This window comes from Agelaius tricolor, unplaced genomic scaffold (assembly GCF_023055355.1).
Source record: "Agelaius tricolor isolate 1412-34295 unplaced genomic scaffold, bAgeTri1.0.p SCAF_8, whole genome shotgun sequence".
Lineage (NCBI taxonomy): Eukaryota > Metazoa > Chordata > Aves > Passeriformes > Icteridae > Agelaius > Agelaius tricolor.
This window is the reverse complement of record NW_027269268.1, coordinates 37,622,317-37,643,115: the sequence shown is the minus strand read 5'-3', so window position 1 is coordinate 37,643,115 and position 20,799 is coordinate 37,622,317. Positions and strand designations below refer to the sequence as shown.

At 36.3% G+C, this 20,799-nt stretch overlaps 1 protein-coding gene across 1 annotated transcript in view; it reads right to left on the bottom strand.

Annotated features, from left to right (window-relative positions):
* Positions 1–234: 234 nt before the first annotated feature.
* The window catches only part of USP46 (ubiquitin specific peptidase 46), a 33,836-nt gene continuing 13,271 nt past the window's right edge, over positions 235–20,799 (bottom strand). Inside the window, exons 2-9 of the mRNA XM_071432392.1 lie at positions 20,324–20,404; positions 19,357–19,570; positions 16,899–17,128; positions 13,425–13,501; positions 8,702–8,785; positions 8,209–8,406; positions 7,448–7,526; positions 235–6,596 (exon numbers count right to left, since the gene is read on the bottom strand). Coding sequence (XP_071288493.1) covers positions 6,495–6,596; positions 7,448–7,526; positions 8,209–8,406; positions 8,702–8,785; positions 13,425–13,501; positions 16,899–17,128; positions 19,357–19,570; positions 20,324–20,404 — 1,065 coding nt within the window. The 3' untranslated portion in view covers positions 235–6,494. The remainder of the gene's footprint in view (positions 6,597–7,447; positions 7,527–8,208; positions 8,407–8,701; positions 8,786–13,424; positions 13,502–16,898; positions 17,129–19,356; positions 19,571–20,323; positions 20,405–20,799) is intronic.

Here is a 20,799-nt window from a genome sequence, read left to right as displayed (position 1 = left end):
TAAGACACTTCAGAGTCAATGGGGTGAAATATTCTCAGCCCATGGGGTGAAATATTCTCTGAAGTCACTTAAAATGTGTTGATCACATTAAATGAAATAAAAAGCAAGCATCAGTAGTCTTGTCATCTGTAAGAACACAGGCATCTGACATTCAAAAACATGTTGTGTAACAACCAACATCAATACTCAGCCTTAGTGTGGCTCCAGCTGAAGTCAAAGCAAATTGAATGGAAGTGAGATCAGCTACAGAGTTTATTTTATGTAAAATATAAACATGTTAACAGGAGAAAATACTGTTTTCTTATGTTACAACCTTAATAACCAACATGATTTTTATCTTACAGTTCTGCAGGTGGTGCAGGGTTCAATTACATGTACATGATGATTAAAAAGAGCAGATATTCATCTGTACACATACACTGAGTATTGTACGCTGTACTAGAAATCCAGTATTTGTGTGTCCCCAACTGTGTGCTTTATAATTCTGCTACCTCTTATTCCATTTAAAAAACTAGCACAAAATTTAAGTAGTTTTATTATGATTGCATCATTTTGACAAGGTAGAGAGGGACTATATATTTACAAACTGATACACATATTCAAAGCCTCTGAAAAAAACCAACCCTTTCCATATTTCATCCTCTTCTCTTTCTTCTTCCTGCTACCCTACATTCATATCCATACAGGATGTGTGGCTTTACTCCTAAAGCATCATGATAAATAATGGAGCTTGTGTTAGGTCTTTTTAAATGAAGGCCACTGAGATTAGAAAATTGTCTCTATGAAAACCACTGGCACCTGTAACATGGCATCCCTGATGTTGCTCTTGCTGTTAGAATGAGAGTTGAGAGAGGACTAGGAAACAATGTAGTATGTGGCCAGAGTCTGGTGTGGGACATTTCAAACATGAAATTCAATTTCAAACATGAAAACACCAGTGCAAACACAAAGCTGAGGTTTAAGCTCAGCCTCTCCAAGGAATGTATACCAATTAATGAGATTCTGGGGAGCGGGGACAGAGGGGTTGCAAATACTCATTAATTATCTACTGCAGCAAGCAATGTTTTGGTGAACTGCAAGATGTTTTCATGAAGGGCTTAGTCCTGCCACTCTGGAATCCTATGAGAAGGGTCACTATTATCTAGAGGATGGAGGTTAGGAAGCTGTGTGTCAGTCCAGCTTCTCCTACAGACCTACTGTGCTATCACAGAAAAGTTACTTTTTCATATTCTTGCCACCTGCCACAGCCTTCATCAGAAGCACTAGGCTGTTAAATTGACTGCAGTGAATGGCACACACAAGTTAATTTATTTTACATAGTACAATAATCCCAAGTCTTGATAACCAAATGAAACAGAATTTATTAAAGAATTATAGCAAGAGATCATGAATAAAGGGAGTTATTTGCAGTTTTGTACTAAATCAGTCAGGCAAAGCCAGCAACCAAACCTCCTAGAGGGTTAAGAATCATTAGTGTGTAAAATGGTGTGGGTTCAGCCAGATGGTCCCATCAGGTGGGCACATACCTCCTGATAGGTGTTATTTGACCCTGTATGCAAAAGAATTGTGCTATCTGAATAAATTTTGTAGACAGGTTCAAGCAATCTCTTTGAAGTAATGCATACTAACTGAAAAGAAATTAAATGGGTGTCTATCAAACCTTGCCAAGGGCTATTTACATAGTGAGGGCCATGTTAAATTGAGAAGAAACACCTCAGGATCAGAACAGATGCAACAAGAAAAAGTTCTGGTCTTTTCATTGATCAAAGAAAATACAGTATTTAAAGCACTAGGAATAACCCTTGCATTAACAACACAGAAAGTCACTGGCTTTCTGATATGGACACCATAGATGCTGCCCTCTAAAACCCATCATTTTACACAAGAATTTATCTTAATTCATTATCTCTTTGCTTCATATTGGCCCAAGTGAAGAGAAGAAAGATGAAAAATTTGCTCTCCTTGCCACCACACACACAGTAGCCAAGAATAATTGTGGCTCATCAGATTATTCACCATTGAGACCAAACAGAGCATTTATAAAGCAGCAAAGAGAGCAATACCTGTATTATCAGCTGACTGACAGCTGACTCTGTGTCTGGTAAAAGAGAATTCTCCTGTAAGGACTAGAACTTTTCTAAATTCTAGTCATTGATAACTGTGTCACAGATTGAAGTATTGCAGTCATCCCCAGATGGGTCAGCAGGCAGAGAGCACAAGAGGCTGTGAAATGTGCAGAGTGCAACTCATCAGGTACTTTTTATACAAGAACAATGAAAATGCTTGGGCTTTCCAATTTTACAACCCAGCTAGGACTACAAGCCTAAAAATGGAAATTGAGTTGTAACTAGAGATATTGGATCACAAGCAAACAGTTCCAAAAGCAGTGAGACAAAGGCAAAATATTAAGCTGATTGGAATTTCACAAGATTGACATTGTTGCTTAAAGTGCTTGGGTTGATTACATTTAAAAAAATACAAAAAAATTAAAGCAAAACAAATAGTATTAACCACATAAGTTATTATACAAATACAGTAACAGACCAACAAAAGAAAAATAAATTAAAACAAACCCTTCTAAAAGATATTAGCAAAGAACAGGTACACAGCCAAAACTTAATAAAATTTCTAGTATTCATTCAGCTGTAAGACACTGCTCACAACTATCAGCCACATGCAGCAAAAAAGAGATAAAACAAAAAGGGTTTGCTGTTGAGAGGCATCAAATCACTGGCAGCTGCAAGCTGTCAGCTCAGATGCCAATAAATGATGTTGGAACAGAAGAGTGACTGAAATGTAATGTCTGAAGAGAAAAGGTTGTGGTAACACTTTAGGACCCATCGTGTAAGGTGAATTTCAGTTGAATTTATACTAAACCTGATAAGAAGGGAACTCCTACTTTGTTTTCTTTACTCCAACTGCTAAAGGAACAAAACTTTTCATACATAATCTAGCACTCTGAGGTAACTAAATTGTTAAAATAGAATTGACAGGAGTAATTTTGGGACCTAATTTCAAAAAAGTGTTCTGTTTCATTGGTATGGCTTTTCCATCACTCCACTCTTCTGCCTCCCTCTGCTATGTCACCTCATTAGAAATTCCATAAAATCCCGACAGCCTGTTCTTGGAAATACAGAAGCTGAGTTCTGAGCTCATCCTGTAAGATAACTGATTCATCAGCACTGCAGTGCTGTGGAAACACAGACAAGACAAAAATGAGGTTTTTTCTAAATAAAGAACATCATAATAGTATTTATAAATGGACAGTACATCTCAGCAACAGCATGGGAAACAATTGGAATACTCCAATTGTTGTTAGACCTAATATACCTAGAACCTGACACCATAAAATGTAGTCATTTTAGGGAAGCACACAATAGTATTAGAGATCTGTGCTAGCATTTTGTTTTCTAGCTGCTAGCTGAAAGTCTTTTATTGTCTTAGGTATTTTTCCATTATTTCATAAGGGACTGGAAATCTATGCATAAGCATAAGAGAAAAAGGATTATGCTTTATTTAATCAACTGAAAAACTTTACACCATAAGACTGATCCTGTGGGGATCCCAGTCCTGCAAAACTTGAGTGAATGTGCTTAATTTCACATAGAGTTCCTCTGCCTAGACTGGCACAATTCATACAGCTGTGACAGACAGCTTTTGGACTGAAGTCAAGACATTCAGCACACTGGAGACTGGATCCAATTTACAGAATTGTGACCACAACTTTGTTAATCAAAAGAAAATGCTCCTTAGTTTAGCCAATGTTAATATGAACTGTGTATTCCACAATGTTTCAGAGCTGATGTCAGACTACTGATGCTGGACTGGCATGATACTAGTGCTGTGATCTTTCCATGGGCCAGCATGAATTAAAAATGCTTTTTCATACTTTGTGAAACAGCTTATTCTAGTAATTTTCCTCTCAATAACTTACTGCAATGATCTGTATGTTTTACAATCTAAAGCTGTCTTGCAGTGGAGAAAAATAGATTATTATTCTGCAGTTTAGCATTTAAATATGAATTCAAACTATTAACATTTTTAAAACCAATTTGTCCATAGGTCTATTGAAATAAGGAATATGTTTCCTAAAATTAAACTGATTTAAAAATTATTTTATGAAAATTTACTTTTCATAAAAACATGAGCCCAGAAGATTCAAATTATGACCTTAAGAATATCTGATTTTTTGAATCTTTTAAAACAAAATAATGCTGTAAGAATGTTCAGTAGTGAACTGCAAAATACAGACCTTTGGTCCAGCATTGATTAATGCTGATCTAGAAAGTGATTTCATTCACAGTAAGGAAACCTTATCCATTTTAAAAGGCCAGTCATTTTTATCTTTTTATACAGAAATTCTGAATGTTTGTAAATAAATCAATTAAAGAGGGATTTGCAGGATTAGCTTTTCAGTGGAAAAGCTCCTGGGTCTCAGTGGGAGTTGAAGTCTGCTGTAAGATATCTATCTTCTGTATTAGAGACAGTACATTTCATTCTAACATCAATAAAAGAATAAGGGCTGCATCCTAATGCTTGTCTTCAGCCTGCATACCAGCCTTCATTCATGTGAGTGATCTCTGTAGACCACTACTCTCATTCACTTAAGTCCTCTAAGGTTACATTCTATTTCTCCCTTCTTGCATCAGTATAATAACATGATAAATCACAAATAATCTTTGCTGAAAAGTCCACTTCTGTTTCTCATTTAGTGTAAAGTGCTACATTGCCTTAGTTTACAAAATGGCCATTGAAAAATCCAGCTGAACTTCAAATGATGTCACAGTAGAAGCTACTTAATTTTCACCAATATTTCACAAAAGATATTTCACATTCACAGTAGAGAACAATGAAAAACACTATTATCTTTTCTACAGAAGACTAAAATATGAGATGCAGCTGAACTTCAGAAGCCATTTCTTGAAAGGGAGTGTTGGGCATAAAGTGTCAGGCAGGCTTCTTAAAGAAAAAAGACAAAAATCAACATTGTCTGATAAATACATAATGAGTGAATAAAATGTAACAGGTAGAAATAAATTTTGTGGGGTGAGAATATTTCCTTATAAATACTAGAACTGTCAGTCCCCATGAAGAGAAAGAAGAGTGTTTTTGCTGTTATGTCATTGGAATAGGATTTTTGCTACTGAAGTTCAAGAATTGTATAATGGAGTGGAAGTGGCAAACTGAAGAAGGTAGCTACCCAGCATGACCACTGACTCAAGCCACTATCAATCCCTTCTCAAACCTTATTGATACTTTCTTCTACATTTATTCTTTGCCAAATTCAGGTATTCAGGTGAATTCAGAAATTTTATTAGCCAGTGCATGACACGTGCCAGCCAAATTAATCCAGAAAAATTACAAACTTAGTCTTTTGTACTAATTTTGAAATCAAGCACTCCAGATCCCTATCTGTTTCTGTGGTGACAAAACTCTGTCAAATATGACCAAAATGTTAAGGATGATATATACATGATAGCATGTACACTAGTGGTTGCTATGTATCATGTTTCTAAGAAATTGACTCTGTCTTGAGAAATGAAAATGGGACCTACAGGTATTTAGAAAATTGCAGGATCAAGTTGTGTCATATGTACAAACAATGCTTATTTAAATGGACTGCATAATTTCAGTCCTGATGGATATGTTACATGTGAGCAGTGTTGCAATCACAACACAATCCAAGTAAACAATCTATATAATTTTAACAAAAATGCAAGCTCAATCTTTTTAAAAGCAACTTATCTCTGTATCATATGTGCGATCTTACTCCCTTTATTCCAGTACTCTGTAAATTCTGAAATCTCACCTCATCTGTACTATCTCATGACAAAGTGGCTGAACATACAGAATTACTTAGTTCCAGTGTAATTTAAATCCCTCTATGTGAATTTTAGGTCTGTGGTTACACTCTGAAAGTTTTTAACAATCAAAATTGAAATTATTTTGGAAGAATATCTTTTCTGCAGCAGAGTAACATGTAAAAAAATCCCCTATACAACCACAACTCAAATAAACATGAAACTGATTCTTTTCCTTACACTTAAAAGGGGTAAGTATATGTCAGGATGTATTTAAAGGAATGCTTCGTAAATCAACACACTCCAAAACCATCTAGAAAGTTTTAAATAATTTTGTCCTAAATGTAATGAACACTTTCATATAAAATACTACTCTAGCTGGATTGGGTTTAACAGTTGACATCCAAATCTTATTATCTGTAAATGTTAGTCCATATAAATTCCACTAAAATCTGACTTCAATTAGCTCTTCAATCAGACTTAAAAACTACAAACAACCCACGCCCCCCCAAAACAAAGTTCTGAATGTCAAGAATGGACGGTTACAGTCAGCATCACATAAACCATGGAACAGGAGACAGTGTGTTGTTGTTCAACCATCCGAGATGTGGGCTGTGTAAAAGTCACTTCGGGGGAGCTGGTGCCTTCCTTTGCGTGCAGCATCCTTGTGCGCAGTCACCACGGCTTGCCAAGTCACTCTCTTGACTGGTAGAATAAAATATAGCCAGACTCTGAATTTTTTGATATATCAGAGGTCAGACCGTAGAATTCTTCAATAGCTTGAGCATCTATTTTCTGCAAAATAAATATTTTTAATATGCTGTTAGATAAAACAAATACTAAGTACAGATTAAATTACTGCAATTAGCAAATTCTGTTTGCAATTTAAGCCATGAAAGGGTAAAGATTAGGGGCTGATTATTGCTGATCTCACTCATGAAATTCATAGGCATGTTTCTGTCACTGAACATAACTGAATTAGGCTTTTTCCAGTAACAGAGAGATTCCTTGGAATGCAGTAATAAACACTGTTAAAACACATAAATGTGACCATGTGATCCCATCTTTCTCAGATTTTCAGAAATCTTCCTCAAGACTTGCCCCATCCAGCATCCCAGTGCTTACTTTCCTTACCACTTGGGAAATCAGACTCAAAACCCCAGTTTTGTCAGTGGGCCACAATGACATAAAAGGGTTTGCATAAGAATGAATTTCAGAGTGTTCAGACAGAATCTGCAATAGCTGTGGGACAGATTCTACTCTAATCTACATTCAGGCAATCCCAGATCAACAACACAATTCAGACTTTCTTGTAACTTCCCTATTCAAAACTGAAAATTCTACAGCAATACTAGCTTTACTTAGTTCAATTTTACCAAGTGACACGGTTTTAATGAATTAAATATATTTTTTTAGATATAGAAAACATTCAAAATTAAACTCTTTAAGTCTGGTATTAAAAACATTTGATCTTTCTATGAAATTAAAAAATCCCTCTGACACTGACAGAGCACAAACTACAGGACTAATAATTTTGTTTACAATCTTTTTTCCTAACAGAATTGAAATAAACATTACAACCAAACTGTGGCTTTGTAGACTGGTGGTCTCTACCCAATTGTGCTCATGACCTTCAGCATACTGACCTCTACAATGTCATCATCAAACAAGAGCCAAAATCCATGACTTTTCACAATAGTAATGTAATGCCCTCGATTAGGTCCACTAGAAAGCAAAACAAAAACCCAAAATATTAGAATGTACTATTGAGTCCATTTTGAAAAGTCACATTTCTTTATGAATGCAGAATTATAACTAAATGTTATAAAAATCATGGTAAATCCACCTGTGGTGGTACTCTAGACATTTAGTCCTTTCCATTTTTATTTTAAGTTGTTGCAAAGCTAATCAACTGAAAGCTAAAGGTGTTATTTTCATCTGTGCCAGGACCATTTAGCGAATTATCCTACAGAACACTTAACAAGTTGCTCATGGTAGGCATCAAATGCATTTAAAAGTGCAAGAACTAAGTATAGGGGGGAAAATGGACCAAAATGATCTGTTGTGAGACCTACACGATGACGTGTAGGTCTCACAACAGATGACATGATGAGAGTCTTTGGCCCTCACAGAGTCCTGGCTCCCAACTTTTTTAAGGGGTCTTGTGAGGAAGGAGGTAGTTTCATCAATTTAAGCCAGACTTGTGACTTTTGGAGACCTGAGACATTATTTCTTAAACAAGTATTGATTTACTATGAGGGATGTTGGTTAAATGGTCCAGCCCAAGACACATGCAAGTCCATGCAGCAGCAGGCTTTAAGTCCATCCTCCCCATATTGTGTGAGGGGTAGCTCAGCCCTTGGCCAACACCTGCCAGTAGCCTGTGACACACATGGAGGCGCCTCACCTTCCACAGTGAACAACTACAGCCACCAAGTCGTACATGCGATCCAGGTTGACGGCGTCGCCAGAGGTGTTGAAGAGCCGCAGCTCCAGGGGAAACACGACCCGGTAGGACAGCTTCGTGTACCTGTGCAGCTGCTCCATGTACTTGAATCTCTTGAGGTGTAAGGCAAGAATCATTGGCAGTTTTTTTACTCTCATCCTGTGAAACCATTAAGAATGCATATGATGAACACCTGACCAGTTCAAAGCCATTCTCTCTTCCCTTTATAAGCAAATGGCTGCATTATAAAAGCACTTTGTAAGTAACAATAATCAACTAGAAGTAGCCTCTAGACTAAGACACAGGCCTTTAAATCTGTCTGCAGGCTCTCTCATCCACACAGAGAATGCATTTAGGATGAAAGGTTTCTAGGTATTTAAACAAAATAAATATCAAGGAGTAAGTTTGCCAGAGCCCAGGAGGAGCATGGTGAAACAGCCTGCTCTTTGCTTACCTCTTCTGTGCCTCTTGTTTACTGCAGCAAGTTTCACAGTAGTATTTCTGTTCACTACATAGTGTCTCTGTGTTACTGAAGTCTCTGTAAAAAAAATACAATCATCAGTTCTTTAAGGATATGAATACATTTACTTGGGCTGATGAACTGGAATCCAAAAGACACACAGGATGAAATCTTCACCCATTCCAGTTTTCTAAAGCATCTGAAGTGACTGTACTGGGGTTTGCAAACGGAGTTAGGGTATCTGGCTGCTATGACAAGTTATACTGGGAGTTGAGGCCCTCTGTATGATACAAATAAAGGTCAGGTGTCCCAAAATGGGACCCCTCTCTGGTCTCTCACATAAAGGTGCTGCCCAGATTTGGGTATAATCACTCAATTCATTCTATTTCTTTTTAAATTATTTGCAGAATAAAGCAATTTTAAGCGCACTTCTGCCATCCCCTGATATCTCACGTTTTATGGTCTTCTTCCATAAGAAAGGTTTGAATCATCTTACAAAGAAGAAATAAATTGAACTTAGTTTCCTGCATCCTCTAACCTTTTTAACAGTTATCCAGAAGTTTATAGATTATACTTTTCCATTTTCTAAAAAAGGAAATGGAAGCTGGTATAGAAAATTTTGTAAATCCTGATCAAGTAAATACACTTGGAGATATTTCTGGATTGAGCTTTTAAAGTGACAAAGGCAGTGGAAAGCTGGTCTGATAGCATCTCTCAGTTCACAGAAAAGATTTGCTGGAAGTCACAGTGCTGATATGCTTTGGAGCAAAATTTAAGGTACCTAACACCACTTAACTGTAAAAAAATCCCAGTAATTATTTTTGTCATCTCTTGTGTTACATTGCAGCTGAGCAGGAGTTTTGAGAACTGTGAATGCAGATATAAGCACCTATCTTCCATTTTAAACACATGGGTTTTCCTGTGACTTTGGGCCCTAAATAGTTATATCAGAATTCCAGAACTGTCTTATTGAGTGTCCCTACCTTGTACCTGACAGGCTTCTGAACTCCAGGCAAATTCAGACACAAATAAATTCACTTCTATCATTGCAATTCACATTCATGGAGGCTGAAACCCCACTGTCTGCAACTTTAGCCTGCTCTCACACTAGGCAGCACCAGAATTGTCTTACAAGGCAAAGGGAGGATTCTGGATGATTATTTCTTCCTGACATCATCACTATAGGGGTAGGTGGGAGAGATGAAGACTACATAATTTGCTAGGGCATAGATATTAGAAGTTAATTACCTAACTTCATAAAAGCTTAAGGTTGACAGAGCATGACAAAGAAGCACTTCATATGACTGCATAATATTTTTAAAAACTGAGATTACTTTTACTGATTAATTTTCTTTGTAAGGTCTTAACACTGAGGAGAAAAAGCTGAAATTTAGAAAAAATACATATTTTGAAAGATAAGTTACAGCTGAATTTTGATCATAAGTACTATTTTTTATCTAAAAGAAAAGAAAACGTTACTAGGAAGGATTTGCTTCAGTGGTAAATACTGATCTCAATATGTGATTTCACATTTGAATTTAAACATAAAATTAATTTAATTCAGCCAATTCCTCTGAAAAGCATGGTAACCTTTCAGGTAAGTGAAGAGCTGAAATTTTAGAAAATATTAAAGATGAGTTATATGTGCAGGGAATGTAAGACTCAGTAGAATGTGCCTGTGAAAGTTTTAGGTTGGCTGTTAGAGAAAGAGTCTCATATTTATTTTCAAAGCCTGCAGTCTCAATTTTAAAAAAAAGCAAACAAATTTGGGGAATTTATTAGTTGTCTTCTCATCTCAAAGTGAAGCAAGGAAAAATGTTTTTCTAACATGAACAATCATGTGCAGATGGTAGGAATTTGATAGATATTGGTTTGTTCTATTCTAAGTCTCCCATGGAAGTTAATTAAACTCAAAGAGTTTCTGAATTCCTTTTAAAATATACTGGTTATTCTGATGCTATTAATATCTATTATTAGTATTATTATTTATTATTAGTAGTATTTATTTATTTATTAGTAGCATTGTGGTATCTATTCTTGGTAGTAGTAGAATAAAATATTTCACTGAAAAATGGTTAGTATTGAAATAATTTCAACTTCAGTAACTCTTTCAGCAATCAAGAATTTTCAGCATGGCACTTCTAATAGATGTTGAACAGTTAAAAACAACAGATCACTGACTGGAGTTCCCAAAGTCTGCATGTGCTAGAGCCACAGCCTTGCAGAACTCTTCTCTAGACCTGCAAAGCTAGTTTCAAGATTTGTCTAACTCTCTCCTATTCCATTAATAGTCCAATCTGCATTCTGTTTATATGTTATTTTAGTAAGAAAAAGAAATTTTTAAATATACCTGCTCAAGATGTACCAACTTATCACTGACCTTGTGCTTCCACAGCCTCTCTGCTACAGTGTGAAGGATGCTTCCTATTGCTTATATGCGTAAATAGTATTAATTTTGTGTTTTAGGAGATGAGAGAATTACTAGTGTAATATCAATTATTACACCAGTCAGGATCAAACTGACTGATAAACATTGCAACTCCAAGTGGAAATAAAAACAATGGATACATACTATATTTGTTATACGACTTTTACTGCTTCAGGCCCAGCTGTCTATCCTGTGCCAGAGGCTTGTATTCTTTCTGTCATTTAGACATCTTGAGCACACAAGGACTTTTTACATTTTGAAAAACTACAGAAATAAAAGAACAGTCATCTGTGGTGGTAAAGAGATTCATTATACTTAAATGTTATCTTGCACAGGTTTTCTGTATTTGACCTTTTAAATGCAGCAGCCCTTAAAGCTATTAGGACACAGCAAAGCAGTTGTTAAAAAAAAGGAAACAGCAAAGATTGCAAAAAGAGTAATAACTTGGATGTTCCCATTGAAAGAAACCACAAAAGCACTTACATTTTGTGTAATAATGCATAATACCAGCAGTAATGAGAGGAAATCCATATTCTAACTGAATATATGTTTTCTAAACAGAAGTAGAAATGTTGCTAACATAAAACACAATAGAATAGATGAGAGGTGATAACTCTCCTCCTGTTCAATCTAAATAGTAAATAATGGCCTGTACCACCTCAAGAAAAGAAAAATTGGGATTTTGCTTTCTTTTATTTCCAAAAGGAGCAATGGATAAACTTCAAAATGCATGTCATGATGTTGGAGTAAAGGCTCTACACTGGAATGCATAAAGAGACTTAGGGCATTCATTCTTCTCAGGATTGTATTGATCTCTCTTGGAATATTATGTCCTGTTCTAGACAGCAACTTCAAGAAACAGAGTTGAAGAGAGAGGTGCAATAGGAGAGAAGGCTGAAGAGTAATAAACATGTGTAGAGATCCAGAGAAGATAGCCTAAGAAGGAGAAGTTGAATGACCTTAGGCTGTTTAAATTTTTTTCAAAAGTGATTACATTCTTCCTGTATGTAAAAGGCTACTGAAGGGGAATGGGGGCAACCCCTGGCTTATGTCCCAAGTACACAGGGCATGTAGAAATTGGCTTGAACTGAAACACCAAAGATTCATATTACACAGCAGGAAAAACTTATTAGTACCAAAGAACAAAAAGGACTGGGATAGACTATCAAGATAATACTGCTGAAAAGATCTTCTGGAACAGGTTGGATAAGCATCCTCTCTAACATGAAATAGGGGATAACCTCCTTGGAGTCACTTTCAACTCCACCATTCACTTGCTGGTTGCAGTTGTGCAGATGCAGTTCTCACATGCCTTAAGTCACAGTCACTGTCTGTTCAGTAGAAAAAATGCTATTGGTATTTTTGTGAAGTGCTTAATCTGCCTTTACATAAAATGGCCATTCCCAACAAAACTTTTCCAAGAAGATAAATATCAAGAATGTAAATAAAAAAGAAAGCTTTCTGATTCAGGAAATAGTACCTCACATTCTTTCTTTCTTAACTCTCACCTTGGGATGGCACACCAGGAAACCCCTCCTAGGCATTCCAGGATAACTGAATAATGCAATTTCAACCTTGATAGCAATTTTGAATTTTGAAGGAGTTTGACCAATTGATAAACTTTACCTTAGAACAGCAACATATTGTCTTAAATATAGGTAGTGGTTTATTGTATTAATGTCAAAACTCTGGACATTTTAAATCTCTCAGGATAATCACTCATGTAAGACTGAAAAGTTTTTGATGTCTAGATTTTTTAAGTTAGGAATATACTAGAAGCAGAACAGAAATTTGGAATAAAAGACTTCACATAATTTTAGGATGAGACACAGAATAAGCTATTTCTGATAATAAAATAGACTTTTGAAATATTTTGCCCTCTGTGGACTCTAGAACTCATTCTGCAAAACACACACTTAACTTTTAATATGTCTATGAATCTTAATCAACAAAGCACTGGTGTAGAAGTTTAAAGACAAGCACATTTAAATCTCTATGAAGCCAATTAAAATTCAGCAGCAATTCTTCCAGACAACAAAGCAATCAATTATTTTCCCTGAAAGTTGATTTATATTCCTCTTTCAAATAGAAACATTGAAAGAGAAAGGGTGTAAAGCAAAGTACAGTAATGTATATTTTGTCATTAGAAGAAATATCCCGTTTAAAGTCTTTTTCTCCTGCTTAGGGTAAGTTCAAATCTAAATGTTATTGTACTTTTCTTTTCTATACCTACTAGACCTGAAAAATCTAGCAGTTAGAGCTATCTGCTGAAAAGATGCATTCACTTACCTTAGACAGTGTGTAATCGATGTGTTCTGCTCCACATCAACAGAAAGGTCAAGAAAATCTTCATCTTTGCTACTAACCTGTTGCAAAACACATACATGTAAAACAGAGATGCCATACATCTAAATGCTGCTTATATCTTTAGCAAATGCTAAAGATATTTATTTCTGTACAAATTGCTCTTACATAAAAGTAATTAATTTTAATGCTTTAATTTTTTTTTAGTTCAGTTTGATTAATGTTCAGTGTGATATTTATTAGTAACTCTACTAATCCAGCTTTCATATAATTTAAGACAGCTTCTGTCTACTCCGCTTATCCAATCCCACCAACCATGGGCCATCAATGTCAGCCTACTGTTCAGTAAAGGTGAACCATCCTCCCCTACATCATCTGGGATTGGTGCATTAAGTATGTTTCCTTGTTATGTAACACAGCCTACTTTCTTTTATTATCAGAAATTTGTTTACCCTTTGTATAACATATTGCAATATACATTCACATTTTATTCTTACATAATTATTTCCACTATTAAGGATGCAATGAAGATCATTTCCAAATATGTTTCTGTCACAAAAGTCATACTTTACCATGTTATCCTTTCTCTCTAGTGAGTATTGAAAAGTGTGGGTTTATATTTCTGGTTGAGACAGCTACATTTCCCCATTGGATATTGTTCCTGGTCAATATTTTGATTAAAAAAATTTAAAATATTAAAGGTAAAAATGGCTATTTTGCAAAATCATTTTGGTGTTGCCAATCTTTTTTTTAGACAGAACAAGAGGGGAAAAATTTTACTGAGGAGTTTTTATCTAAAAGATTTAAGCCTGAATTCTTTCAGAATGACAGATCCTGATTTTTGCATTGAAAATTATTTTTCACTAAGAGTATTTAATCTTAAAGGTGAAGTAATATTAACAAAAAATCATCCAAATGGCTAATTCTTGTAATACTTCAACTGAGTCAAAAGACTGCAGAAATACTTACTGCATATTAATTCAGTCATATTAATAACAATGTTTTTATAAAATGTTGCATGAACACCCCATGTTTTTGCCTCCTATTATATTTCTTTAGAATAACTAAATCAGATGGGAAAATAGTGAAGTCCAAATCAAGAACTTCTGTGAGGAAATGAATCCATTGTTCTGGCAGAAGTCCCTCACACTCAGATTTTTGCAGTGCTGTGGATGTGATAGTTATGTACCACCTCGAGCTCATATTTGTTGCTATGCCAGGGATACTAGAACCTTGGTGAATACAGCCCATATCAGACCTGAATGCAGAGAAACATGTTTGGCTGGATTAATTTTGGTATTATCAAAAATGTACAGAGGCATAATGCACACCCAACTGAAATGAACAGCAGTTCTTCAAACAAAAATCCTCCCTGAGACGTGACTTGACCCACAGAGGACAGGAAACCACAAAACTGGCAGCAATCAACTGCAGTATAAATATACAGCTAAAATTTGAAAGATAAAGCAACAAAGCTTCAGAGAACATTGTGTCTCTACAGCTGGAGCTAGAGTTCTGTCAGACACACTGAATATCATGAGAACTTAAACACTTGAAAAAGTCCTTGGCAGGCATTGTGCTCCATCTGAGTGCCTCAAAGAAGCTAGGAATTCTGTTATTGATTCCTGCACATCAAATATTTCCTGGAAGGGAAGATGAACTACTTAGAGCTAGAATAATACAGATTAAAACTAAAGGTAGCTGGAAAACCAGATTCAAACTGCACTCTTTGTAAGTGAGAATAAGAATTGCTGAAATCTGAATGACTCTTCACGTACTACTTATGAATATCTTAGCAAAGGAATAACTTTCAATCTGTTTTACTATTTTCCCAAGATTTCAAGTTACACTAATACAAGGAAAACACACTGGAAAAATATCCTGAGTAGTTTACAGTATTTCTGTACTCAGAGGAAGCTACAGACAAGATCCATTTTCTATAAAGCTTCATCACTTTGAGTTACAAGCACAGAATTGTGCAGTTATGCTGTTACCCAAGGACACATCCTCACTTCACCAGTTTCTCTGAGTAAACATTAGATAATGATTTAGAATTAAGCCACAACTATTTAGAGAAGCTCGTCAGTTAAAAAATAATTCTAACCTTTCACTTATTTTAACTTGCTATTACCCAAGATTTTATAGTTGAAATAGATTGAATAATTAATTTTCAGTATCTCTCTCATGTGTTGACTTATACAAGCTTGTTCCAAACTTGCTCCAACATCTTACGTCTACTGTCATTGTATCTCTTCTCCTCACCATCCTCCTCTGACCAAGTTCCTGGAAAAGCCACACATATTTTCTTGGAATACTATTCTTTATGATTAGAAATATCAGACTATATTCTTTTACACATCTGGTAGGACATGGGTAGAGTACATCTCACCAAACTTCAGTTGTGTAAACCTCAGCTGGCTGTCTGAAGATACCTTCTCTGGGCACCTTTTCCTATCTTAATGCTGCTAATCTAATGCTGTGCTTTTTTTTTTTGAGGAAGCCCATAGTAGCAGTACTGATCTTAGTAAAAGTACATCATTCTTAGGCCAGATCAGTTTGTTTGCCCAGTTCTCAGCATTGCTGCACCAACAGTTGCAACAGCTTAGTGACACCATGGAGCCAGGACAAGCTGTATGGAACAGAACACCAGCTACTGCTAAAAACTTTATTTCATGAAACAGCCTAGAGACAGATGGAGAGAGTTTCCTGCAAAAGCTCCTTCACAATCTCCATCATCTGCAGGAGTTGAGATAACTAGTTCATCCTTGATGCCTATCAACTTTGCTTTACCAAGAAAAGGTTAAGTGATGTTAATTCCAACCTTTGTGGAAGGTCAGTGTCACTGATCTTCCCAAAGATTTTTTTCCTGTGGTACTCTTTCATGCAACCTCACAGGAACAATTTAAAAAAATTATTTATTTTCTCTTTCAATAAGAGCATGTGTTTGAAAAAGACAGTAATCAATAGGAGACTTGCAATCAGTTTTCCCAACAAAAAATTAATTTTTACTCGTAGCTCAAACATAAGGGATTTCAAACTGACATCATCCTATAGAAAATATTAGGGAGAGAAAAAAAACCAGTTTGTTAAAAATGAACCCTCTGTATACCTGTCAGACTCTTAAGATGGAATTAACACAAAACATCTTAATGTTTCACTTATATAAATATGATGTAAATAACTGCTCTCAAAGTTACAGTGATAAGGAAAGGTATTGATTCACTAGCAAGGATTTTAACTGTAGACATATGTATTAGGACAGCAAAACTTGGCAGAGATTAGCCAAGTAATGCTTAGAAAAATAAATTTTTAGAAAATAATATACTCACTTCAAGAAGTAAATTCTACAGGAATATCCACAATTCTCAGATGTCTGAAAAGATTCATATATTTATATATACAAAATGTATCTACCTATTAACGGGCAACAACCAAAAAAAAATCTATCCCAATGCTTACGGTTTCACAGTTCAAACATCTAGTTTCGTTAGTCAGTGTTCCCTGAAAAATCTCATGCACCCAGGTCAGTTCTTGTTTATTGTTCTCTTCAGCTTCATTCATGTTGCCATTTTTCAGTTTCCCATTTTGCTTTTCCTGTTTCTTCTCCTCCTGCAAAATGTCTGCAATGGTGTTGAGCAGGTAATTTAAAAACTCATGTGCATCCTGCTGCATGTAGTTGTCAAAGAGATCTGTGAAGAAGAGAGTCAAGATTTGTACAGCTGAATATCCTTTCCTCAAAGAAAGAAAATTATTTTTTCCCCAAGTACTTGTACTGGCCCTTGCTCAGCAAAGTATTTGGAATCATCCCAAAGAACAGTTTTGCAGCCAGTCACCCTGGTTTCAGTGAAGTTACTTAGGGGGAAAGCTTCATCTCACCTAACTTAAGCTGTCTAGAATAGTTACACTCATTGGAGTTGGTTGTGTAGGCTCCCATTACAGTCAATGAAGTAAGCAAGAGAGTGACTCATCCTAAATTATTTCCTTACACTAGACACTTACTGCCTAGCTTTAGTCAGCACTGACTTCCATCCCCATATTCCGAGCCCCTCAGACACTCAGGAGCATCACAGAGTTTTAACAGTAACCCACATGGCTGGGAAAACTGAGGCCATAGGATGCTGACACACATTTGTGTACTGTGTCTGGGATGGAGTTACCTTTCCTCACAGTAGCCCACAGGATGTTGTGTTTTGTAGGTGTGACTAAAATGGAGGTGAAGATGTACCAGTGTTTCAGCTGATGCTGAGCAGCACTCATACAGCATCAAGGCTGTCCCTCATCCTGCCCAAATACTGGTAGACTGGGTGTGAAAGAGGTTAGGAAGGGGACATAGGTGAGGTAGCGGACCCAAACTGGCCAAAGTCATATTTTGTGCTGGGTGACTTCATGTTCATCACTAAAATCTAAGAGAAAGATGGGCAGGTTTTCATTATTAAGATATATCTCTTCCAAACAAACTTCTACGCATGCCAAGGCTCTATGTCCCAGGTAGTATCTGGAAATCGTCTGTTGATGGGAGGTAGAGAATAAATCTCTTTTGGTTTTCCTTCGTTTCTGCATGTAATTTTTGGCTTTTTTTTTTTTTTAATTAAACTACTTTGATCTCAACTCATGAGGTTTTTTCCTCTTATCTTCTCCTCCCGCCCTACTAAGAGGAGGAGTGAGAGACAGGCTTGGCGGGCACCTGGCAGCCAGTCAAGGTTAACTCACTTCAAGTAGTAATAATAACACCACCTAACAAAGCTCATTTTTCACACACAAGTCTGATGAGAAAAGACTTGTCCTGTTCAATATGAATTCCTTGCAGGAAGAGGGGAAAATATCCCAGTGGTGATTTAGTACAGATTTCTCCAGTAAAGGTTTAATTCGCCCACCATGTCAAAGAAAAAAGAATGTGTGTTCTCAGAAATGTGTATTTTTATCTCGCTGCTCCTGAAAAAGTTCACATGGATTTCCTCAGAAAATATTGTACAGAACCATTGGCTTTGTAGTGTCTAGCCTGGACATATAAGCAGGGTAATACACACTGACTCTGGCACTAATTTAAAAAAGCTGAAAACATAAGATCCAGTCTTTACAAGTGATCCCCAACAGTGTGGGGGCATTTATCACTAGATGACTCAGAGTTAACTTTTTCATGATTTCAAATGTCTGCTCTGAAATGAACAGTCTGCCCATTTATATGCTGTCACCAGGAAGCAATTTCTTCCAGGTGTTTGACTCATACTTTGTCTCTTCATTCAAAGCCTCTCTGTTTCTAAGGATACCATCCATACCGATATGAATCCAGGCCAAAATGGAGCTGACAGGCTTCTCTTTCTCAAGATGTTCCTCATATCCCTTAGACAGAACTACTACAAGATTAAGTATAGCTGTTGCCAACTTAATGGTCAAAACGAGTCTGATGCTTCACCAAGTGAGACTGTGTCCACCACTGCCAAGAACCAGAGCAGCAGCTGATGTGGAGTGGATTGACCACCCCACGTGTACCCAGCTCCTTATCCTCCATTGCAGACAATTCCTCTGGAATTGGTGGTGCCTGCAGCCTTCCTAGGTCACACAGTTTCTGTACTGCCAGCTGCCTTCAATGTTTCTCTCTGCCATACTCCACAAAAAAAAAAAATTAAAACAGCAGTGTCACCCTATTCTGAGCCCTAGCTCACCCTACAGTAAGGTCTGCCCCACCGTGCTGTGAAAACATCACTAATTCACACATCTCTGGGAGCCTATGAAATCTGCTATGGTTATTTCAAGCATAATATCATATACACAGATGCTAAAATAATAATACACCCCACAAAGTACTAAAAGCAATTTACAAATCTAACCTCTGTTTCTGATTAATATGATCACATTGCTCAATATGTATTTATACTTCTTTGATCAATGCATTAATACCTTTCAGTTTTACACTTACCATTCTCTTTTCGTAACCTTGATATGAACTTCTTTGGTGGAATAACTCCAACTTTTTTCTTCTGAGTAGCAATACTGTGGAAAAGATCTGCCAGGCAAGTCAAGAGGTTTTCCTTCTTTTTCTGTTGGGCCTTGTATGATAATACATTTTCCCGAAATGGGCGGCAAAAGTACAATGCCTGCAGCACAGAGTTACAGTAGCAGGTGTTCCCAAACTGCCATGCAGAATTAAAAACAAGATTAATCCCTGTGCATCACAACAAAACTAGCTGTTCATTCAAATTCTGACTTCTGTCACTGTCACAAACCAGCCATTTTGCCATTTAGTTGCAGTAGAAATATATTTCCACAGCCACCATGACACTTCATGGAAAAAAGGGCGGTGTTCTAAATTAACTAGAATACAAAGTAAAGATTTCCACTTGTTAGAAAAATATTTATTGTAGTGGATTTCATTAAGTTTATTTCCATATCTGGGCTCTATCTTACTGCTCAGTAGCAGAATGACTAATATTTTGAATGGAAAAAATTATTATATCTATATCATTTCTATGGGAACAACAAGTGATTAAACACTCTTCTCACTCATTTTCCCCTTGGTCAAATAAAAAAAGCTCCTCCCAAGAGTTGCCAATGCAGAAGGCTGTACCTAAACTTGTACACACTTTCATCACTTCCTCTGTCCTATTTTACACCAAAATAGACTTTTAATTTTATTTAAGTGTATGTTCTAATCCCTGGAAATATTCATAGAGCTGTTCTCCCTGGGGGTGTATGAAGCCATCTTCAAACATCTGATACAGTTTTACAACCCACTTTGCCTAAAATTGCAACATGAGCAGCACTTAAAAAAAAAGACAATCCTGAATTAGAATAAGATTGATAAGAGCAGGGGAGAGAGAAAAACAAAACAAAACCAAACCAAGGAACTAAGCAAATTTCAAGTAACATCAAAATCGACCACTTACATTGACCAATCCAAAGTAGTGCTCATTGATTGGAAACTGCTCTGGGCCAATGTCTTTTTCCAGAGCAGAGGCATTGGTGCCCTATACAAAGGAAAAAAAAAAGGAAAAAATGTCAGAACACAAACCAAACAACAACAACAACAACAAAACATTAAAAAGGAAGAAATTATTTAGAATATTAAGATCCTAAAGTAAAATTATAGACAGTATCAAGACAAAAAAAGAATTAACTCCTTTTAGCTATGATTAGCCATGCTAACTCCGTCTTACTGATAGGCACAACGGTCTCATGAGCCACTAAAAATATTTGCAAATCTGGATAGTTGAGCTGGCCTGACATGGACCCTCTAGTAGCAGATGACTAGAAATGAACAGGTCACAACAGTGGTTCTTCCCACACCCACCTCCCCTTTATTTTTACTGTGTACATGGCCATCTGGATCCCATTACTCTCTTGTCTCATAAAGACAGTAATT